A 23,262-nucleotide genomic window follows, 5' to 3' on the forward strand; every position below is an offset into this window, starting at 1 on the left:
ACCCGTTAGCTTGAAATAGCTAACACAGTTCTAAACTCTATTCTAGATACTTCCCTTGCCCTCTACCCAGAATAATTGTATAGCTTATTCCACACTGACCTTGGGAATTGAGTTAATCTGAATTTCAGTGCCCTCATGAAAACAAGACTTCAAATGCCTATAAAATGCTTGATGAATACTTTTAAAACCATGTTCTAAAATGTGACATTTCTCTTATCTGTGAAATTCTTTGACAGTTTCCACTGAAATATTACCTAAATAGAAATATATTTACCATTTAGTTTCAAATAAAACAGTCTACATGCTATTTTGGTGGAGGTATTCCAAAAGCCATACACTACTGCATGAAAGTTTCACATCACAGAATTGAAGTTCACCACTAAATTACCTCCAGCGTAACACTTCACTATGTTCTGTACTGTACCAAGTAGGTGGGGGTGTCTTTTTCTTATGTACAAAACAGGATTTCATTGGTCCTATTTCACAGTTACAGACAGTCCACAGACTTGAAGAGACAGAAGCAGTATCTAAAATGCAGAGCTATTTCAGAAGATATTCCCAGGATGCTGATGAATGCTGGGTAATGAAATGGATGTTCTAGGCGACATGCTCATCTCAGAATATTAAACCATTACAGAGGCAAATGTGGCTGTTTTGGAAATGCAGCAGAAACATCAAATCTTTTTTTAATTTTTACCACTTTATTTTGCATCATGTAAGACTGAAATGGACAAGAACCAACTGAAAACTAATAAAAAATATCTGTGGAAAAAATAACAGATTAAAAATAATAGAACAACTCCGTGCTTCAAAGCATAGGAAGCATGTTCCTAACTTAAGAAAAAAACTTACAGTTTTAAGTGCTTGGAGTGAAATCAGCTGCTTCAGGTGAAGCTGATCCCTTAACTCACATCAATCAACTACAGAAAAAAACTAAGGGTGAAGTTACATGTTACAATTTTGCTCATCCGAAAGCTTGCTGTTACCATAACACAAAGGTCTTGATCTTGCTCCTCTGTTCCTACGTGCTCATATTCTCCTTTCTTCTTTCCTGCCCCTGTTGCTGGCCATGATCTTACCTTTCTCCCACACACCAAGTTGTTCCTCTGACCGTCAGACAAGCAGAAGTTTGGTTTTGGTCAGGTTAGTTGTCTGAACTGGACTGCCTCATCACAGGGTCAGAACAACATGAACTAGATGAAGGTGGTCGGACGAGGAAGAAAGCGCAAGGCTGGGGGTGAAGGAAGCTCTTTGGTCAACACTGAGCTGTTAAGCCGACTCCAACCATAATTCCTTAACTTCACTTTAGCTTGCCTGCAGTGGGTTTTATAATGTACATATAATAGTAACTTTAAAACTTTCCCTCCCTTCTGTAACACACTTTGACCTCTATCTTGACAACTCATCCTTTAAAAGCAGTTTTTTGCATAGGCAGCGCAGCATGCAGTATACCTGGCTAACCAGCTCGGGTATTCCTAGGGCCCTGTCAATTTCTTCCAGCCCATCGAAATTCCTTAATGCCATATAAAGCTGATCCAGGAGGGCACCCTCGTCGCTTGGCGACTCTGATGAAGGATGATTGCACAACAGGTCATCTGGTGAGCTGCCAAACGGTTGCCTGCGAAAACATGAATATTACGTGGGTAAACAGCTGCTGAAAAGCAAGGACTAATATCAGAGGATTAGTACTCAGATGGAACCAACAAGTGGAGACAGAAATTATTTTAATAGCTGCTAATTTTGTTTTGAAAACTATTCTGAATGCAAGTCATGTTTCCCAAAGAAAGAGCGTGAATAACGTGCCTGTCAAGACTCTACAAGCATAGCGTATTCAATGAGTATGTGAGTGTATCGAGAGACGTCTGAGCGCTGAATTCGTAGTACAGGATCAACAAAGGAGCACAGGAGTCAGTCTAGAGTATATTCACTGAACACTGAAGAAAGTCTAAAGAGAGAACTAATTTTTTTTAACTAACTCTAACTTTGAATTATAGATGTTAGATTAAGTATACTATCATAAGTAGATAAAAGAACTCATTTCCATAGACACTCTTATCTAGTTTTCTGTCATGCTAAGCAAGCGGAAGAGGTCACAGACAGATCTGAGGATCATCAGAGCTCACACAAACTGAACAGCAGCAGTAGACGGCCAGATGCACAAAGGAGTTGGAGGAAAAGGACATTCCCCTTCTTGTTTGCAGCAAAGCACCCTGTGAGCTTAACCCACCTGATGGAATTGCCCGCTTGGGTACCAGTTTGTGCACTTGGTGAGGTGCCTCGGAGCATGGGGGCTCCACTGATCCTGCTTACCTCACCCCCAAGTTTGTAGGCAAAGCACACTCGCAGTTATAAAGGCAGAAGAAGATCTATCCCAAACCCAAAGGACAAAGCATACTGAGAAATAAACTAAATCTGAAACAGCACCTTAGCAGCAGCCAAAGGATGTATTTTTATTTTGAGCAGTTCACAACAAGTCCTACTTTAAGCACACTACTACAGGTCTTTCTTTGGAAAAACAAAAAAACCCATGTTTGTGTAGTTAGTTTCCATAATGAAATATATGGTTGCCATGGAAGTCTAATCTCTATGTCAAAGCTACTCAGAAGGGAAGAGCTGCATCATCAGCTTACACATCTAAAAAACCAAAGGACGGTAAACAGGAAAACTAACAAAAACATATCATTTTTAATCACATCCCCATCACTAAAGAATAAAAATCGATATATATATGATGTACCTTTCACACATTTCAAAAATATAAATGAATCAATCACATGTGTAGAAAAATTTCTACCACTCTCACAGGGGAGGAGTAACAAAAAAGATCTTTCCATCAAATTGACTGCAGACTTTGAAGGAGACTTACAAAAAGGGCACTATGACCTGGAAAAGTAGTCATTGGGGCCACTAAAAAAAACCTTCCAAATTGTAAATGGGCATGAATACATACGGTAAAAAAAAGTAAAAACCATATGTCAAGTTCTGTATGTTAAACAATTACAAGTACTTTTTTAAAAATTTCTTTTACATACAATGTTTAATTTTTCTCTAAAACAATTATGTGCTTTATTCACAATTTAGCTGTGTAACAGACTATATGATTGAGGAGTCATGATGATAATCAGGTTATAAAAATGCAAGTATCAGGAATTAATAAAATAACAAATGACAGCACCAAACACCTCATCACCTCCGTTTGGGCGTAAATGATCAAAACACGATTAACTTCAGAAAGCAAAGTAATGAGAATTTTTTTCACCATCTCCAGCTATCAGCAAATTTTGAGAAATGCAAAGGTAACAAAACTGAATAATTATCCGCTGGTTTGCTGACCAAATGGCACGGCCCTATGTTTTATTTTAGGTGTAATTTTTCAGTCAAATAACTTCAAGTTATGTCAACAGCGCTTTCAGCATACAGACACCCTAACAAGAGGAGAATTAGCACCAGGAAATATTATGAAAAATAGAGAATGTAGCCAGAAGATACATCTTTCCTCAGACACACTTTTTTCCAATTGTTTCATCTTTATTTTCCTACTCATTGTACCTCCCATCCATTATTGAAAAATATCCCAATTTATAAGATCAATTTGTAGTAAAATTCAGAATATTTCAACATTTCTCCTTTTGACTCTTTTTGTATCATCTACATAATCCATAATCTTTAATTATAGTTGCAAATTTTCTGAAGAAGACTCGCATCTTTTTAACAATTGTAAAATGCTTTTCATAGTTATAGCATTACTTAAAGGCATAATAATAATAACCAAAATTAATATATTACATATGCATTAATAAGCTCTGATCAAATCGTGGTTTTGGTTATCTGAGAATGAACAAATTTAATGCCAGGGAAGAGGCAGCCTCCCTTTCACTTCATTTTTCCTCCCTAGGCTTTTACAGAACTTAGGTCAATTAAAATCCCAAGCAAAACAGAAGTTAATGATGTCCTGCACTGCTAAAAGCAGTACCCCACCACAGTGAAAGACAGCTATGTTGTAACTACAGAGGCTCCAGCATTTTTCCACTTTTAATCTTAAGTACTTTCTCTGACATAATTGTTAACAATGAGAACAGCAAAAGAGCCAGGATCATGCCCACATTAATGCCTGGGAGGTGAAAAATGATACAACTATCTGAAGCAGTGGCAGCATTTACTGTGATACAGAACTTTTAATTCTTCCAACACATTAACTGTCAAAGAGAGCAATTATAAGTACTACTGGAACATGTATACATTTCATAGGCATAAAATATTACAAGTATAAAATTGATATAAATTTGATGAATATTTCACATAGGAATTCATTTCCATGAGGCTTTTGAAACACGGGGCTGTAAGATCTCTCCATATGACACCAAAACTTACCTGTTCTGACCACCGAAGGTTGCCTGCTCTATAGGCAAGATGCTGTCAGGCCACGGTGCAGTCTGATTGGGAGGGGCCTGCTGTTGGCCATATTGAGGTCCTCCTATATTCATCTCCAATTCAGATGGTCCTAATCAAGAAAAATAACCACATAAAATTTGTGAAAAGCATCTATTTGGATGGGAATTCTTTCCACTGGATTATCTATTGTATTGTAAAAGCAAATGAAAACATTAAGACTTGCTCATGTTGCACTTCAAAAGCATCATGAAATTATTGTTAAAAATTGCTTTTAAATTTTGAGCAAATATCAAGAGAACCCTGAAAATGGATCAAAACTGTAAGAGAGCAGATATGACACCACAGATACAAAAGCTAACAAGAACTTATTGCAGGAGATAAACATAAAAATATTAACAATAGATAAAGTCAATACCATAACATACTTGCTTCTAGTTGTCAATATATAACGTACTGACCAAGCACAATGAGAGTGCTTACAGTATTTCCGCCTCCTAACCCCCCCCCCCCCAGTCTTTAATAAACAAGAGCAACTTTATATCCTCTTTCTTAGGTCATGCTACTATGTGGCTAAAGAACATTGTTCCTATCATCACACACTTTAAAAATTAATGATTTACACACATTCCTGCTTACACAGGAAACTTTCCCTGTTGAACACCTAATTCTTGGAATACTTTTCTCATCAAATCTAGAATTGAAGTGAGTTTTTTTTTTCCTTTTCTCTCTCTCTCTCTCTCTCTTTTGGTGCTGCAACTTTTCCAGTCCAGCGCATGCAAAGTGGCATAGCTGACTTACCCATATTCATGACCTGAGATGGGAGCATCTGCCGTGGGCCAGGCTGGCTGCTGGGCCGCAGGGGAATGCTGGCTGTGGGGTTACGTATCATGCCTCCTTGGATGGGCCTGCTCAGGGCACTGGTCGTGGGCGTGCAGGTCACCCTCACAGCAGAAGCCTGGCTTCCCCAGTCTCCAGACGTCATGGCAGGCCGAGGGGTATTGCCACCAATCATTCCTGCACAAAAGCCAGGCAGACTCAGGTGCAGCAACATGATGCAGAATGACTTTAGCATTACAACTGCCTGATTAGCTGAATTTTTAGAGATAAAAATGCAGCAGTTGTACTCAAAATCCATCGTGTCACAACTGCCTGTCCAGATGCACAAAGCTACAGAATGATGCATTAAGCTGCTTAGTCAAGGGGCTGGAGACTGTTATACATTTTACATAAGGAAGATCCTTTCATCATTTCTGCAATGCTGTTGAGGGTAAGTGTTCCCACAAGCACTGGGCAACAGGTGCTGAGGGTGTGTGGATAGCCCTGACTTCCTTCCTCAGGAAATGAATCACGTTTGCTGATGTGTGTGGCAGGGCTTTACTTTCCAAGTGCTAAGTGAGAATGAAGATTTGAGTAACAACATGCTATCACTATACACACTTCCAAATTAGGAGGATTAAATTTAAACTCGCATTTGTACACATCTTCTGGCAAGTCTTTTCATTCAGAATCAAGAGCCCTCTTAGCTTCACGGCTCACCCAAATAATCTTGAACCAACAGACAGTGCAGGGAAACTACTCACAGGAACTTTCCGATAGATGCTGAAGTTCATTACTGTTATTTTAGGGGAAGTCCTCCTACATCTACAGTAAACAACTGATACAGTTTATTTACACTTGGAATATACAGAGTACTACACTCTGACAGCAGTTTAAAAAAAAGCCCCCAGAACTGTTTATTCATAGCATTTAAACATTTCAATTTTGTACAGTTAAGGGACCTGATAAACCACTGTTTGTAGATTGGACCACTGGTCTCTAGCTGTATTTTGCAACAAACTTAAATGAATGCTACCCCCCCCCCCCCAAAAAAAATATTTATTATTCACCAGTCCAACTACTTGGTGATATATAACCAAGAAGGAAAATCCTCTAAAGAGGGTCATTATTTTAGCCGCCGTACAAAATTTGCTTCAATAATACAACCTCAGGTTTGTTCTGTTTTATTTGCGTGCATATTCTTTTAGCTGAAAGATGTGGCACACTAAACCAAATGGCAGGAATATACATTATACACTCTAACTTGTATGCATAAGATGAATAACATCCTCTAATATGTATACATAACATGAAAGTAACAGGACACTTGAAAGACCACAAGTTGACCTCTAAACTGCTCAAATAGGATATTTCAGTGTCTGGCAGTATGTGTTTTTTAATACTGATGCAAACTAAATACAAAACTTTGACAGTGAATAGCCTGTTAAAAGGACTTACAACACCCAGTTATTCAAAGGTTTTAGCTGTTGTTTCACACTTGGACAGTCTCAGACTGTACACTGGTTGAAATAAGTCATTCAGTCAAACTTTTCCTATGATACCCTCTCTGGTATCTTTGTACAGTATTAAGGCAACATGAAGAAATCAATGCATTGCAAACCAGGCATAATCCACGATACAGTTTAAAGAGGTAGTACTATTACAACATCTGATGATTCCAAAAAAGTTTGTACTTTATAAAATGACATAAAGGATTCACATTTTTGTTATTTAAAATGAAAACTAATACTAATAAATAAAGGATAAGTGAAAGCAACGACAGGGTCTCCAGAGAATACTCGTAGTAAGGGCAGCAGCATTGCCCACAAATTTGTTTTGGAAGGACTTTGCCAATCCAAGACTCAGGTGAATGTGGAATAATGATGTGAACAGATTATAGCTGCCAATACAATGAATTCATCTACAAGTTTTCAGGTAAGTGAACAGCAGCGCGCAAACAGCATGCCTAAAAAATCTGCATTTTGAAATAGAACAAGTTCAAAACAAATATGCCAACACATATCAGCCTGCTAAACACAAATGTATAAAATACATCCTGGACTTTTAATAGCCCTAACATTGATTAAGTTACGCATGATATAACCTATTAATCAAATATATGAGAACGAATGGAAAAACTTCTTACCTGTGCTATTGTTCCCTAAAGTTCCTTGATTTCCTATCATCCCCTCGCTCCTGCCCATCAGTCCCGGCTGAGGTATCACTGAATATGGGCTACTGGTTCTTATGGGTGGGAAACTTCCTGTGCCCGTTGGATTCTGCAGTGTGATGTCAAGTGGTAAATTCTGGTTTGGCAATAACCTGCCCAGTTGCCCTGCTCGTGGGTTATTAAAAGCTAGACAGGAGGAGCAAACAAAAAGCAAAGTTAGAAGAATGGAAACTTTACAAAACAAAACAAAACCCAAATATACTTCAAGCTCTACGGTTGAGTTATTTAACGCTGCATAATTAGCCTATTCCATATCTGTGTGAGAAACATCCCTGTAGACATTTTAATGTACATTTCAAAATGGAACATTCTGACATCAAAACGGATATGATTTATATTTTTAAAACTTCAAATGATGCAATTTAACTGACTGAAGAACAACTACAGCAAAATATACCATGTGATATGCATATTACCGCCAACTAATCTTATACCTAGTGGGACTGTAATTGCGCGCAGATGTCATCCTGAGGCAGATTGTTAGGATTACCCGACAGTCTTGAAAGTTTTTCAACATAAGCTGTGCCCCTGAAGAAGTTACTAAAATTAAGGACAGACTGAGGCTGTATTGCATCCCTTAGCCCCATTTCTACATCTCCCTCCTAAATTTTTTTACATCTCTTGTCATTAATCAAAATAAATACTTTCATGATTCAGCAACAATGAATAAAGGGTCCAGATTCAGAGCTGTGACACCACAGCATCCTGGAAAGTAGGACTGTACTTGATGTTTATTGTCACATTTACAGAAATATTTTCTTCTATTGAGGCCCTTTTGTGTTTTGTGCTCTTAAAATCAGCCTCTGCAACAAAAACTACAAGTTGTCTTAAAAAAGTGAACTTCAACTCTTGGCTGGCAAGCAGCTGGGGACAGCTGGTCCTTGGGAAATCTCCAAGTGCATGAAACTTGTGCATGTGCACAAGTACTTCTCAAACATGAACCAAATACTGAGCATGTGCTTACACGATTCCATCTTCAATCATACCAACAACATACATATAAATACATAAATTATTTTTGTAATATTATTATTTGCAATAATTTCTGATAGCTTCCACTAGGACAGTCTCTGATTTAATGGCATCCTTTAAGCAACTTCTCCATTTTTAGTCACCGCATTACGAAGAAGTCAAAGAACTTCTTTCTTACTTTAGATCACAGTACTGATACTTCTGAGTTTGAGAACTCAGATGATGTTTACTGAGCTTGTTAAGAAGTACAGAAATAGCTTATTACAGAGGTGTCTGACTTTTCTTCTTACTTTATGAAACCAGATTATAGGAACCTACTGCATTTTTTTATTCTCTGCCAGGTGGACTTGTTTATATGTGTGTATAGGGAATAAATTACTTCAAATATACCTCATCCTAACCATCAGGTCAAAATTTTCTGCTCAATATGTGTTCAAACAAGCAAGCAAAACTTACTTACGAGACAAAACTGACCTCCCCAAGTGTAGGGGCACCATAAAGTCTAAGGATAGAGTTAAAACCTAACTTAAGTAACCATTTCAGGACAGTTTGCTCTAGAAGTTTGAAAAATAACACAGATGAGGAAGTTATAATGCAGGTAACTTTATGAGCAACCACTGATCCAACAAAAAGAAAAGCTGGAAATGCAGCACAAAATAGCAACATGGTTCATGAGATGTGGTGGTGCTCAGATCCTCAGATCACAGAGTCAGGATGAGACCAAGGGAGACTTCCTGCTTCCCAAACAATAAACTTTAGGAATCTCACAAAACCAGCAGCTTTCAATTCTTGAAAAAACTTTTAAAAATAGATTAAAAATATTTAAAGCATTTTCATGTAAAAACTTTAACAAATGAAGGCTGATCATTTCTTTGGAAAAAAATCAAAATAAAATTACTTTTGGAATTGTATATGATTTGACACTGAATCTATGTTGCTTTTATGGGAGCATAAGAGAAGTTACTCACGATGTCTCTGCACCTGTTTTCTGTATGCTCTTATACTGAAAATAAGGCAGAAAATCTCTAGGGAAATCAGATACAGACATGAGACTGAGCTGGGGAAAAAAGTTTTAGGGTGCTAATTTACATAGGAAATGATGCCTTTTTTTTTTTTTTAAACAAAACTGCTGCTATCCAGCAAGATATTCCCATTTACAATCATACTGTACCGCCAGTAGCTTTGAAAACGGAGTTAAAGACAAAGAAGTGAAAATGTTTCCAAAGCTCCTTCTGCAATATGATACACAGAAATAAATAACACTGTATTTATATGATAAAATCAAAAGCAATTAATAAATATACTATTTGATAGTCCTGTACATTAAACATTTTGATATTATGCATAAACTGAACAACTCAAGAAAACTGAAAGATTTAGCTCAGCAAGACCTCTGACAAAAGCAGGATGGCAAAATAGCTTCTTTTTACACCGTGGTAATGAGTACGATGCAACACAAAAAAAAGACTCATCATTTGTCATTAATCTTACTCTACGATACCTAAAGAATATTAATGACAGACAAAGTCATCCAAATTCATTGTCTACCAGTGAAAACGTTAACATTTCCCTGTAAGAAACTTTTGGAATTACATCTCATTTAAAAAGAAAGTAGATAAGAGGAAGAAATATGAGCCAAAGAAAAGGGTTAACTTGGGAAAGCCAAAAGCCCATGCTACCCTGGAAGGAACCAGCAGACCTCATTTCAGACGGAATATTCTTAAGATTTCAAATGCATAGAGGCTTTTCTCTGACTTCTGTGCTGCTGCTGTTAGTTTTCCCATACTTATAAAAATGAGCACATTAAACATAAGCATCTTTCTTTGAGCAACATTCACACTGTTTCAATATATTATAGTTCAAGGAGCTGTGGTGTTTTTAATATAAATTTAAATATTAATATTTATTTAAATGTATCTAGTAATAATTTGAGTTCACTTGAAAGTGGAATGGTGTTATTCTTGAAAAAATGGTTTCTTTTAATAGCAACAAAATGACTACAGTTTATTGAAAGCATTATCTAAATACTATGTTTGAAAACAAACACACTGGTGTACATTTATGGAGGTAACAGATGCTGCCATCCTAGCCTAGGGAAAAAAACAAGCAGTGGCTTTTATGCTATTTTATTCAACATTCATCACTGATAACTCTCCTGTCCTGCTTTCAATTACTTTATAGTGGTAGACCAATATTTCTCTCCTGATTTGTAATTTAATTAATAAAGTTAAGGAACTGTCAGCTAGAAAGCGACTCAATTAAAAGACACAATTTCAAAATTAATTTAGGCATCCCTTCTAATCATATGTCTTTCTATTAATCTTGTGGTTTTAGAAGAACACTTTCTTTCATGCTTTGAAAAGCTTTTCTCTCCCCTTTTATTGAAAGAACTGGTTAAAAAATAGAATCTGCATCAAAACAAAATGCACACATTCACAATTTGAAAAGCCTCACAATATTAGCATAATATATAACCATAGCAGGCTTCATATTTTCTGACAGAAAGATGTTATTTTGAGAGGAGCCCTTATGGCCCCTCAAAGGGGCACCGACTTCCAGCATACTGAGTGAATTATATATAATCTCCAAATGTGTTTCAAAATAACACAACCGCAGATGGCGCCATCTCATCACAGAAAATGAGAAAATGCTGGGAAATCGCCTAGTTCCTAGCCTGGCCAACTCAGAGGCATGACGATGACTTTTTGGGTTCTCAATCTTTTCGGATACTCGCATAAGGCAAACTCACTGCTCTGTGAAATCCTCATTGCTGGTTTCTGGGTGCCCACAGACGTGCCAGGGCTGCTGTCACTGGTGAGCTGCATGAGGTCATTGATGATGGCTTGCTTGTCAACCGAACCCGCTGGCGCGCCTGCTCGGCTATCGGGGAAAAGCTGCGGTAACTGGCTGTTCTGTAGGTCATCCAGGATCTCCTCCAAGTTGTCCAACTCGCTGCCTGGCTGCAAAGGAAAAAAGAGCACATGTTGTGGCTCATCTGCTGACAACGTCCTGCTCTTACAGCGCGTGAAGTAATGAACCACTGCTATGCCTGCAGAGACTTTAGATGTTTCCTCCAAGATGCCTGGGGTGCAGGAAGCTTACTAGGTTGTAGAGAAGAGCATGTGCATGCCTCCCAGGGCTTTGCCACCCTGCTTTTGGGGAACTAGCGCTGCCCGCAGCATTGGCGCCCCGTTCACACCCCAGTGTCAGGAAGTGCAGAGCGCCACACCATACATACCTCATGCAAAGGGGAACCGGGAGGATGCTCTCTACACACGCTACGATCTGTACAGACAGCACATACAATTTGGCAGAAAGAGACATCCAACAGTGAGGAAGATGGAGATTTATGGAGGTATAGCAAATATGCCTTTCAGCACAATCATATTTCTAGTCGCTTTATGACTTGATTAAAAGCATATGATGGAAAAGTTGCTTCATGGCTGAAACAATTCTCCATACATATTTTCTTCATTACATTAAAAACTTTAACACTGAATAACTCTACAGAAATTAACTGAAAGAAATATGTAATTCAATAAAGTCCTATAAATTAACAATTGTCAATTAGTTAGTAGATTTAGGAATTAATTTTTCTCACAACTATCCAAATCAGTGAAAATTACATCTCTGCAGCAAGAAAAAAGAAGACATCTAATTAGACTCAATTCAATAAAAACTTAACATAAAGATGGCAAAAAATCTAAGTTCATCCCATAGTAACATAAAAATTGACCGGCATGTTTTTCTTGAATATGTCAGTTTTCACCAGTATTAGTATTTTGTCAACTTCTCTGCCTCTAAACACTCAGAATTAAAATCTTTTGCTCATTGAAACTTGGAAATTGTTACCATCTATCCACTCCTAGAACTTTCAATATGTAAGACTAAAAACTCTTTTGGATAGTAGTAGCAAATAAGCAGTACGGTCTCAATTTCCACTAAGGTGTACAGAAAATATTTTATGACAGTATTTCTAACACAAATCTACTCAGAATTAATGCCTTCATTAGGAATTCTACCAACACGGAAGAGAGGCAGAGAGTGAGCGAACATACCTGAAGGCTAGGGAGCAGAGAAGTATCAGTAGAAACACACACACACGTGAGATACAATCCTTCCTTTTCTTTTTCTTCCTACCACCACATCATGCACTTACTTACTTATTTGCAGCATGCTTATTCTGCAGATCACAAGGTAGTGCAGATGGCTTAAACTGGCCACCAAGGTTCTCAGTTCAGCTACGAAGCAGTGTACGATAGTCTGTACTAAACTCATCCTGTCACAGTTAACCTGCTCCTGGGGAGCTAAGCTATTTTATTCAAAGGTAGCTAAAATGCTTCTAGGTTACATCTCTACATAACTTTTTTGGATGACTTACTGCAGATGAACACGGTATTACTCTTTACTCCTTCCATATGACCTCCTAGACTTACCGATCAGAATATAGGGTGCAAAAGAAGGAAGAGTTTACTCTGTTAAACAAAGGCAGCAGGTGGGTTGATCTGGAGGCTGATGTTATTGGCAAAATAATGGGAAATCACAGAATCAGTGGATTAGAAGAAAACTAAACCCCTCAAGGCAAAATCAGTATATGTCAATCCCAACAGAAGCTCCTACCTTCTTAAACACCTCCAGCGAAAGAAAATCCACAGCTTCCTCAGGGAATTTGTTTCAAGCACTCTGCCATCCTTACCACTAAAACGTTTTTCCTCAATGTTGATGCAAAATCTTCCTCACTGAAATGTAGGCCCTTCCTTCCTGTCCTATTTTGAATCAGAACAAACTGTGTTCCCCTTTTTCTAACTTTTTATTTATTTGAAGCCTGGTATGTGCCTCTCTGGTTTTTAGGCTGAGATTAAACAATCTCAACTCATTCAAGCTTTAGCACAGAGCCTGTTTTCCAGACCTCCTATTATTCTTGATGCCCCTATGTGCTGTCCTGAGCTGATCCACGTTTTTGTTGAAGTGCAGCGCCCAGGTTAGTACCCCAGCTGAAGAACTCAGCAAGGGCTGAGTAAAGCAGAGAGTTCACTCTACACATTCGATGGTATATTCCAGAATAGCTGGTAATTTTTTTCACTATGTGACATCGCCAACTCTCATTCGTCTTGTCACGACCACCCCTAGACACAATTCTGAAAAACTGTGATATAGCCAATTGTTCCACTCTTTTTTTTTTTTAATTTGTGCAGTTTATTATTCCTGACTAATTTTAGCAAACAGTATTTGTTCATCCTGAATATTCTAAGATTTTTACTCCATATGTCCTAGTCGCCACTGAATTTGAATTCTGTCCCCCAGTGTATTTGTGTATATTCAAGTGTCACATGTAGCTTTACCCAGTATACTCTATCATCAGGTCATTAATTAGGATAATGAATAGCTCCAGACCCTGCACAAACTCCTGCAGTACCCCCCGTTTTGACAGTGAATCCTTAAACAAGTACTTGGTGTGTAAGCATTTCCAAGCAGCTTCCTGAAACTACTCAGAGCAGTTTCATCTTGACCATCCATCTCTAATCTGCTTACGAGAATGCCATGAGTAACTGTGCCAAAAAGCCTTACTAAAATCAAGATACATGACATAAACTGCTTCTCTCATGCCAAAAAGCCCGTTTACACTGTTGCAGAAGGAAAACAGATTGGTCTGACATTACCTGCTCTTGACAAATCCCCACGCGGACGCGTTACCTTCCAGGCCCTTACAAACAGCACACCAACGCAAAAGGTTGAGCCAGGAGGAACTGGAATGGGATTAAAAGCAACCTAAACTGTTATGGGGAAAGGTGATAGGCAGATTCAAAAAGGCACTCCAAGAGACAGGCAAGAAATGTTTATAGAAGCTGCATTTTGAGGTCTGAACGATCTGGTAAAGGAGAACGATGCTGCGTATCATGAATTATAAAAGGATGATTCAATAGTCTTTGGGGGAATTAAGACACATGGACTTTGTTAAACATATTTCAGACAACAATAAAGGGAAGTTTTACATGTTGCAAGGTTTTTTCTTTGTTTTTTTTGTGAGGGAATTTATGTCTTTTTTTAACATTCAGGCTAGTGCAATTCTTTGTTTAAATGTCAGGCATTAAAAAAAACAAGGACAAACTTATTGATCCAAACGTGTCACAGAACTGCACTCCCCACCATGCTTTTAATTCCTCTCAGGAAGTGGCAAAGAAAGGCCAGAAGTATTATAACAGAAATATATAACCCTCCTTTTTTCCTTTAACACAATCATTATCAAATATTTTATTTTTCTGATGAGATCAGGGCTCTCAACTGCTGCAGAAGTTCCAAGACAATTTTAGTTTTAGAATTAACATCAAGCTATTAGGGTAGCCTAAGTCTTTCCAGACCCAGCCTCAAATGGCACCATATGTGCAGAAGCTAGCATTAAAATATTTACTGGTTAGTTTCATGGGATTTTTCTTTTATTTATATTCTGTATGTATTTTGTTAATGGCCTAAATTGAACTTTATGTAAATAGAAGGCACACCCTAAACTCCCTGTAATACAATTATTTGTCATGAATTAAAAAAAAAAACTGATAAAAGCGCTAAGTATCACAAGAAAATTCTTGTGCACATATTTTCACTGTCTTTAAGCAATGCAATTACAACAATCTCCATAGGACTGAGACGCTAAATCCTAGAAAACACTAGATAAATCATGTTTAGAAATATTTTTGTATTTTAAAAAATACCTAGTTTTTAAAGTACTTATCACCATTATGGAGAAAAACATAGATTAAAACTTAATTACTTATAAAATTATTTCAGCTCTACTGAAATGCAATTTCACCTAAACATTAAGTTTGGTTTACAAATATTGCCATGTAAAAGTCTAGCTTCCACTGAAGGAATCTCTCCCTGGATTATAAAGGGCTAGATAAGATGCTAAGCTGTACTCTCTGGAGCTCTCTTTTCTGCCATGGGCAATGCCCACAGCTTGCACTGAGACTCTGTTCTGAAGTTCAGTCTCTTTCTGCTTTGTATAGTTTCCTTACAACCATATGTGACTACGGACAAGGCACCTAGGACTCTTTTCTTACATCAGAATGTCTTGTGGTGGGGCAATACCTTGAAACTATATCTGCTTTATATAATCTTAAAGTTAGTTTCACTACCCTACTTAGCACAGGCCAAATGTTTGACCAAGAAAGGTAAGCAAAACCAATCCCCTGCTCCAAACTGGCCGTAGATTAAAGGATTAAGAAAAGAGGAAAAAAGTAAATCAGAAGTGGAATCAATATAGGCTTTTTCTCTCCCACAACTGCAATAAGCATACACTTGGCTGGAAATACTATTTTATTATAAGGATAATCTACTACCAACTTTTGGAGATAGGTTTGTAGAAGTCTAATTAAAAACAGTTCAGAAAATGGAATCCCCACTCTCAAGTTTTAATAGAAGTTGAAGAAGCAAACCTCCTTCATTAACTTAGTGGATTCTGGACATGAAGAATATGATTTTTGGAGGATGAGGGGCATATGTAAAAAAACCACTTTAGTATTGGAAAGACACTGAAAGACTTCCCACAGAGGATGACTGTTACACGTTCATGAAGATCTCTGGTACCACACTAGTGGGGACAGCAGCAGCACAATGTCACTGTCAGACAGACAAGCTGACTTGATTGTCCGCTGGCTAAAAAAAAGGAGACCACACTTGGCGATAAGGATTTCATTCCACACTATGCCACGTCCTTGCCCAGAGAATAAGCCACTTCAAATTTATGCATCTTGGTTTCTTCATCTGTAAGAGGAATATAATAGTCCACATCCAATTTTGCAAAACAGTTTTGCAGTGCAAAATAACACAGCTAACCAAAATCTTTCTTTTGTACAGCAATACATGACACTGCTCACTGAGTGATGTTCCCTCCACTTCCACTCTCCTTTCCCCCAAGCTTTTGAAGCTGTTGGCCAATTTCAGTCAGATTTGACAAAGAACAGCAGCCTCAAATAAAACCTGTTTCCAAAGTATCTTATAAGTCCCTGATGGTATAGATGAAAGAGATACAATTATTGCTACCACTAAGGTAAAGGGCAAAGATTGCTCAGGCATTTCGTTGTGTTCTGCTTTGATTTTGGGGGGAATACTGGCTGATTGGTATACCAGTTGCTCCAGACCAGCAACGGCATGTGCTGCGTCTTAGGCAGCCAGCAGGAGAAAAAGGCAGTTTTCTGGAGATGTAGCAACTGGTGCTTGATAGCAACAGTCCTCCTATCGCTGTTGCCTCGTTTTGCCTCCCCAGCAGGTCTCTTTTCCATCCTTTCCCCCCGAGCTGCCTTAACTGGGCTTGCCATCAGTCCAACGGAGCTCGGGCAAGAGCGTTGCCCTCAGAGCGAGGCAGGGAGAATGGCAGAGAGGCCCTGGAAATGTTCTCTCCCATTTGCGCAAGGTTTCCTGTCGGTTGCTGGTCTCCGTAGAAGTGTGTGTTCAGACACACTACCTAGAAGACCGCTATTTTTAGTGCAGTGGTACACTTCAAAGTGTTTCCTGTGCAGAAAGTCACACCAAAAGGAGAAAACGTAACGGCTCTTCTGCCCTGGGACACCATGGTCCCTGCGCGGGCAGAGGCTGCTCCACCGCTGCTTTGCTGCTAGCATTTCCACAGAAACTGCACACTCCAGTGACTAACTACTTAAAAATACAACATTCCTCGGGGAGGATAAGTTTTAAATAAACCTGAAAAATAGGTAATACAAGCACATGGCTAATTTTTACACCACGGAGGAAGAAGGGGGGGGGGGTGGGAAGGACGCAGGAGGATGGAAGACGTTAGAACAAGAATCTGTGCTCTAGTCCTGTGCGAAATAGTTCCAGCTTTGATCTAAATTTAGGCAGTGAGCGCTTCCTGTGGGAGACCGTCTTCCAAAGCTGCAAAGGTTTTGATGCTAAATATTTTCAGTGATTTTATAACTGGGGTAAAGTGGTTATTTGTTTGAAGTCTTGGCCTTCAGCTAGATAAATGCTTACATTATTTTATATTCCCCACCATTTCCTCTCCTTCTCCATGTTGGATTTCTCCTGTTTATTCAGCTCCACGTTTTGCTGAATTTTAAATAGGTTTGAAAATTATATTTAAAACCAACAGGAACAACAAAAGCCCTACTGTCATTATTCTTACAGGACGGCTGCTGCTACTGACTTCTCCTTACCCGACCCCTCATTAAGCCCCTTCAGTCCTTCTTGCTCTCATGACTTGTGCATTACTCTGTGTTTTTCTTACACTCCCAACTCCTGGACCTTCTTTCAGCTCCAGCTCCTGTTGCTCTTGAGAGAGAACCTTTGTCTTGAAATTTTAAGAAAACACAATACATCTACAGTCCATAAACCTATCCCCCCCATCCTTCCCTTGACCTCAAAAACATGAAGCCTAAAAATAAAAAAAATAAATACACTATTCATTTTTATGAAGATCATAACACCAGCAGCCTGGTTTTCAAATGCTTGAGGTTGGCAATACTTGAAGAAACCTAAGTCTCTTTCTTTAAATTTAGTCGATAGTTACATGTTTACATTTAGGGTGAGACTCAACTTGTCTATCTTTAGGCATGAAAAAGTAAGGCAGCTAGTTTAAACTAGTTGTCTAGGTTACCATTAGTCAATGAAAACATTAAGAGAACAATTTACCTTACCTATTTTAAACACACTTTAGGATAAGATAAATCCCCCCCCCGGGGAATTATTTTTCTCTTTTGCCATTAACCATAAAGGGAGCTTACAGGACTAGCTTGGGCTGGATACCTAACTTTATGGGGGGCAAAAACTACGCTTTGTGAATGGGTTCTTAACAGATGTTTCTAAGCTATTACTTGTATGCTCCACAGAGGTCATGAAACTGAAAACTTTAGTTCTTGGGAAGAAAAACATCTAAAAGTCAGAATTTTGATCTAAGCAGTTATTTACATGATCATACATTTTTTAGTGACTACCAAATTCTACGTTCTAGTGTAGTATCATATTCTAGGGACTGAAGGATCTCTGCCTTCAATCCAGTGTTATTTTAGGTAATGCCATTGACTTCAATGCATAAGAACTGAACTAAGAAGTGAATTTATTTGTTATTTTTACAATAATTTATTCTTGCCAGCTTAGCTGTGAACTTCTTGATACCCATGTTTTTTTGGCCTAACAAAGTACTAAGTTCTCATTGAGAATCTGAACACTTCCTCTCTAGTTGTATTTAAGGCACTACAACAGAGTAGCTGTATGCAGAGCTAAACTAATACCCAGGCTTGAGGATTAATCCCTGCAGAAAATAGTGTATTTTGGCTCAGTTTCCCCCTAAAGCATAGGAAGGACGGAAAAATTACGATTGCTCCTACATAATGGCAATAGCTGTCAGGTCCTATTAAAATTAAAGAAGTAAAGAAATCTTAGAAAAAGCTTGGATAACTGGGATTATAACAATGCAGTGTATCATATTGGGCCTCTATGTTTTGTGATTATGACCACTGTTGTAAGAACCGTCAACTGGTCTACTGGAGCTTGCTGAAACAGCAATGTTAAAACAAACAAACAAACAAAACAAAACAAAAGAAAAAAAACAACAAACAGTCCTGTGATTTAGGGCTAAGAAAATATCTATCCATCCTCAGCCTCAAAATACAATATAAAAATATTAAAAATTATTTATCTATACACATATACACACACAATAATAAAAATAAACTACATTCACAAAAATGAACAAGTCCAAACCCAAACAGCACATTAAAAACACACTAAACTTGAAAGTGAAGGATACGGCTGTGAAAGAGAGTCATGTACATCGACACCATGTTTCATCTGATCATGATTTACAAACTAAGGTTTCATGCACAGGGCACTGTCGAGGGATTAACGACCAGCTGGGAGAACTGATAGCACAGGACAAAGCTAAGGATCATTAACTCCAGCTAGTTATAAACTCCCCAGAAAATGCCTTATGCTAAAACTGATATTGTAATTACCCATTTTATAAATAAGAACAAATATTGAAGTGGAAAACTGCTTCTGCTGTGTCACTTTTTTTTGCAAAGCCCTGAAAACCTGATGATTCTGGGTGACATGAATATGATGCTTTTTGGAAGCGAATTCTGCATGGAGGCCAGTGAAATAACACATTTTAGTACATCTCCTAACAGCATATGGTCTATTAGTAGTTGGGCTGCACAGCAAAGCAATCTTGCACAGAATACAGAGAAATTCTGAATTTAAAATTCTACACAAATAACCTTACACAGAAAGATATGATCAGTGCTCTGAACAATTAACCATCTACAGGAACTGGTGGAATACAAAAACTTTTTAAGTTAAAAAAAACCCAAACCCACAACTTAATTGGCACAGAAACATGAAAAGTCTATTTGCCTTGATTTTAATTTGCAGATGAAGTATATTACAAAGATCAGTAATATAAAGTTTGTATCAGCCCTTTCAAACAGTTCCTGTCCTTGAGCATGAACCTGCTTTACATGGGAGAAGTACAGTTGTTATGCTGGGTTAAGCCAAAAGCCCATCTAGCCCACAGCATTTCAAGAGCAGCCTATGGAAAATAGTACAGGAAGAGCTGTGAATACATTAGCATTAACCAACAATTACCAGTATTTCCGCTTAGCCTGACTGCCAGCAGGGAAAGGTTACCTTAGCTTTTAGTCCCTGTGTCCCCCATCTCCTTCCTGGCAGAGTCTGTCAATCACACAGCTAGGCTGCTCTGTCAGACACAGTGATGATCATAACTTACTAATGTAAATTGTAAAATTGAGTACAGACTGGATTTTGGAGGACAGTTAACGGTTTACTTATCAACAGCCTCTTGAAGTGTCAAGGAATTACTCTTAAAGGAAGTCTGGAAAAAAATAAAATGGAAGAAACGTAGGCCTAGACCATCCAATTTACCCATAATCCAAAGAATTTCTTACCTGTTCATTAGGCTCAAAGCTTATCTCTTCTTTTTCCGTCCTCATAGCTATTAACTTTGTGCTACCGGAAGGGTCTGTCTTACTGTCCAACCGCTCCAGTTTTGGGGGTATGTCTGGTAAACCAATATCTTTAGTATCATCTTTATCTAGCAAGTAGCGAAGTAGTGCATTATTATTCTTCTTAGGACTCGCCGGCTCCTGTTTAACAGTCACCTCTGAACCAGGAGCTGTGCTACTGGACTCCTGGTTCAGTTCTTTGCCCGTGGCCTCGGCTGTGAGCTTGGCCAGATCTACAGGAGAACTACTGTCCTGCAATAGTCTGTGCAAAATTTTATGCTTCTCCTTGAGTGAGGTTCCATGTGCTGAACCAGACCCAGACAACCCTCCCGCGGAGTCCTTGCTGACGTCTCCCATCGTGCTGGACAATGGTGAAGGCTCCATCTGATCCGATTTGGTGGTCAGCAATTGTAAGAGCTTTGTCTGGCTTTTTCCGTCATGCAGTTTATTCTGTCCATCAGGTCTCTCGCCACCGACAACCGGTGGCAAGTTGCCATCGGTATTATCCTTCTGGTCGCCTGAATGGCAGCTGCTCTCTGCTTGTCCAGTTGCACCTTCGGATTGCTCCCCATAAAGTCCAAAGCAGTCTTTAGAGTCCAGGCTTCCCATCTTGCTCAGCTGGGGAGGGTTCATATTCACAGGGGAATTTTGTAAATTTCCCATTTTTAGGTCAGGTGAAGCCAACGACGATCCGAGTGAAACTCCATGGCCCTCACTGAGGGCTTGAAGCGCGTTCAGGGAGCTGTTGGTGTAATTATGGCTATTTCCTGTGCTGCTGCAAACTCCCACAGGTGAATGCAAGCTTCCTGCAGGGGAAAACTGACTGGGTGGGATTCGAGGGCTTCCTGCCACTCCCGGGCTCACCCGATGCCTTGGGGAAAGCATAGAGTTTGGCTGCCCTGGGTTCATACCAGGGCTGCTTTGTGAGGGACTATTCATTTTTAGTGCATAGTTACTACCCTGAGGAGTGGATGCTTGTATGCTTGACACATGGTTCATTCCCCCTGCACCACCAAACCTGCCTGCCGGCATGCCCATTTGTTCCTTTGGGCCATTTATGGCAAAATTTATATTGCTACTGATGGTCATATCCTGACCGGGGTTCCCGCTGCACATGGCCTGATGGGCAGGGCTGCTGGAGCTAATTGGGTTCAATATCTTTCCCATTCCTTGTCCAGTCAAATCCTGATTCATTCCACAGACATTCTGCTCTCTATGCAGTAAGGGGAAGAAAAACAACCTATTAGCTAAAATGACAGTGGCCAACTTGCAATTACATTTCAAAAAAAGAAGCAAAACCCCAAACCTCACTTTAAAATAACACAACAAACCTACAATTAAAAATAAATTGACAATTTGACAAAAGTGATACGCAACTATCAAGATGGCTGCACATTAACAGTATGGTTTTTCAGTAGCTCATTAACAAATTAGTGGAATAGAGGAAAAACAAAATTATACCTCATTAGAAATGCAGATAGGTTATAATTTCAGACTCTCTGCATATAAAGTCTATCTTTTCTCTACAATATAGCAAGAGGTAACTTCTATTAAGAGAGAGAAATCTCATCTTAAACAGATGACCCAACCAAACACATTTTACAAAACAGCTGTAGACAGCTGTTTTCTGGAGTTTTGAATTTCTACGAGCTAGTGCTAACACAAGTCTGGAGCAGGCTATTTGCCCACCAAGTTCATAGTGAAAAGCAAGTTTAAAAAGTCACGTTTCTGCACTGCCAAAGTATTTCGATATCGCTTACCACTCCAAAAAGTACGTGAGCCAAGAAAACTACTGGATACTACTTCAGAATGGGAACAGTGTGTTAGCAATCTAATATGGCACACACATTTAGGGGAAAAAAAAGGAAGAAAGAAAAAACGCATGCATACAAGCTGAAACTCATATTTTAGAGATGAAGGCTATAAGAGGGAAAAAACAGAGAGGAGACATACAAGGCAAAAACTTTTGTGAGGCGCCTACAAGGTACTACCCTTTTCCTCAGTAGACTTCAATTAGTTTATGTGAGGATGCAAGATTCTTTTTACTTCTGTGCTAAAACTTATACGTAAAAATCCAACATATTTCCAAATGCTAAGAGCTATAAAAAAGACACAGTCAAAGAGATTAGGAAGAAAAAGAAATAACTTCTGAGACAAATCAAATAAAATCTGGACTTCCAAAAACAAATACTAATGGAACATTTCTAGTCTCTGTTTTTCAGTTAGATTAGAAACATTCTTACTTGCACTGAGTAAGTGCAGATAAACCTTCACATTTTGCTAATGCAGGAGAAGTGGAAAAATTGAAACATAGTAAGGAAACTTGTTATTCTGTTTGTTAGCTTAGGTGTAAAGGCAAAAGTGAACATTAACTATAAAAAGAGAGGTGTATTTTTAAAACCTTATTACAATTACAATATTATCAGTGTTCTGTTAAAAAAGCGAGAATATTTGTAAGTAGAATTTTTAACTTAATAGTACTTTTTAAAATTTAAAAGCCATCACTTCATGAAATATCAAGTATATTCCTGCGTCCAAACAAAACTTTAAATTTATAAAAAGCTTTTGTTTAGGTCTCTTTCAAAATCTGCAGTCTCTGTAAAATTGTTTCAATTTTAATACATTTGGAGCTGTTTTCTTATTTTCAAACAAGTAGTACTGAGGATACAAGGAAACAGCATTGTAACATAATCAGCAAATAAAATCTGAAACAAAATCTGTCACAAGTATACCAGTACACGCAGTGACTTAATTCAGATTTTATTTTGAAGTTCTTAGGTCAGTGATTATTCATCCTTGACTTTAATAGATCATCACCTGTGTCTTTTATTTTTGTAACTGAGAATGGTGGCATTTCTCAGAATTGGTTGTCTGAAATCA

The 23,262-nt window shown here is 38.4% G+C and overlaps 1 protein-coding gene across 1 annotated transcript in view; it reads right to left on the minus strand.

Moving 5' to 3' along the window:
- Window positions 1–23,262, minus strand: part of NCOA2 (nuclear receptor coactivator 2) — a 198,316-nt gene that overhangs the window by 21,204 nt on the left and 153,850 nt on the right. The window contains exons 12-17 of the mRNA XM_067290544.1: window positions 20,326–21,595; window positions 11,160–11,370; window positions 7,355–7,564; window positions 5,191–5,406; window positions 4,372–4,501; window positions 1,453–1,618 (exon numbers count right to left, since the gene is read on the minus strand). Coding sequence (XP_067146645.1) covers window positions 1,453–1,618; window positions 4,372–4,501; window positions 5,191–5,406; window positions 7,355–7,564; window positions 11,160–11,370; window positions 20,326–21,595 — 2,203 coding nt within the window. The remainder of the gene's footprint in view (window positions 1–1,452; window positions 1,619–4,371; window positions 4,502–5,190; window positions 5,407–7,354; window positions 7,565–11,159; window positions 11,371–20,325; window positions 21,596–23,262) is intronic.

The sequence above is a fragment of the Apteryx mantelli genome, chromosome 2, assembly GCF_036417845.1.
Source record: "Apteryx mantelli isolate bAptMan1 chromosome 2, bAptMan1.hap1, whole genome shotgun sequence".
Taxonomy (NCBI): domain Eukaryota; kingdom Metazoa; phylum Chordata; class Aves; order Apterygiformes; family Apterygidae; genus Apteryx; species Apteryx mantelli.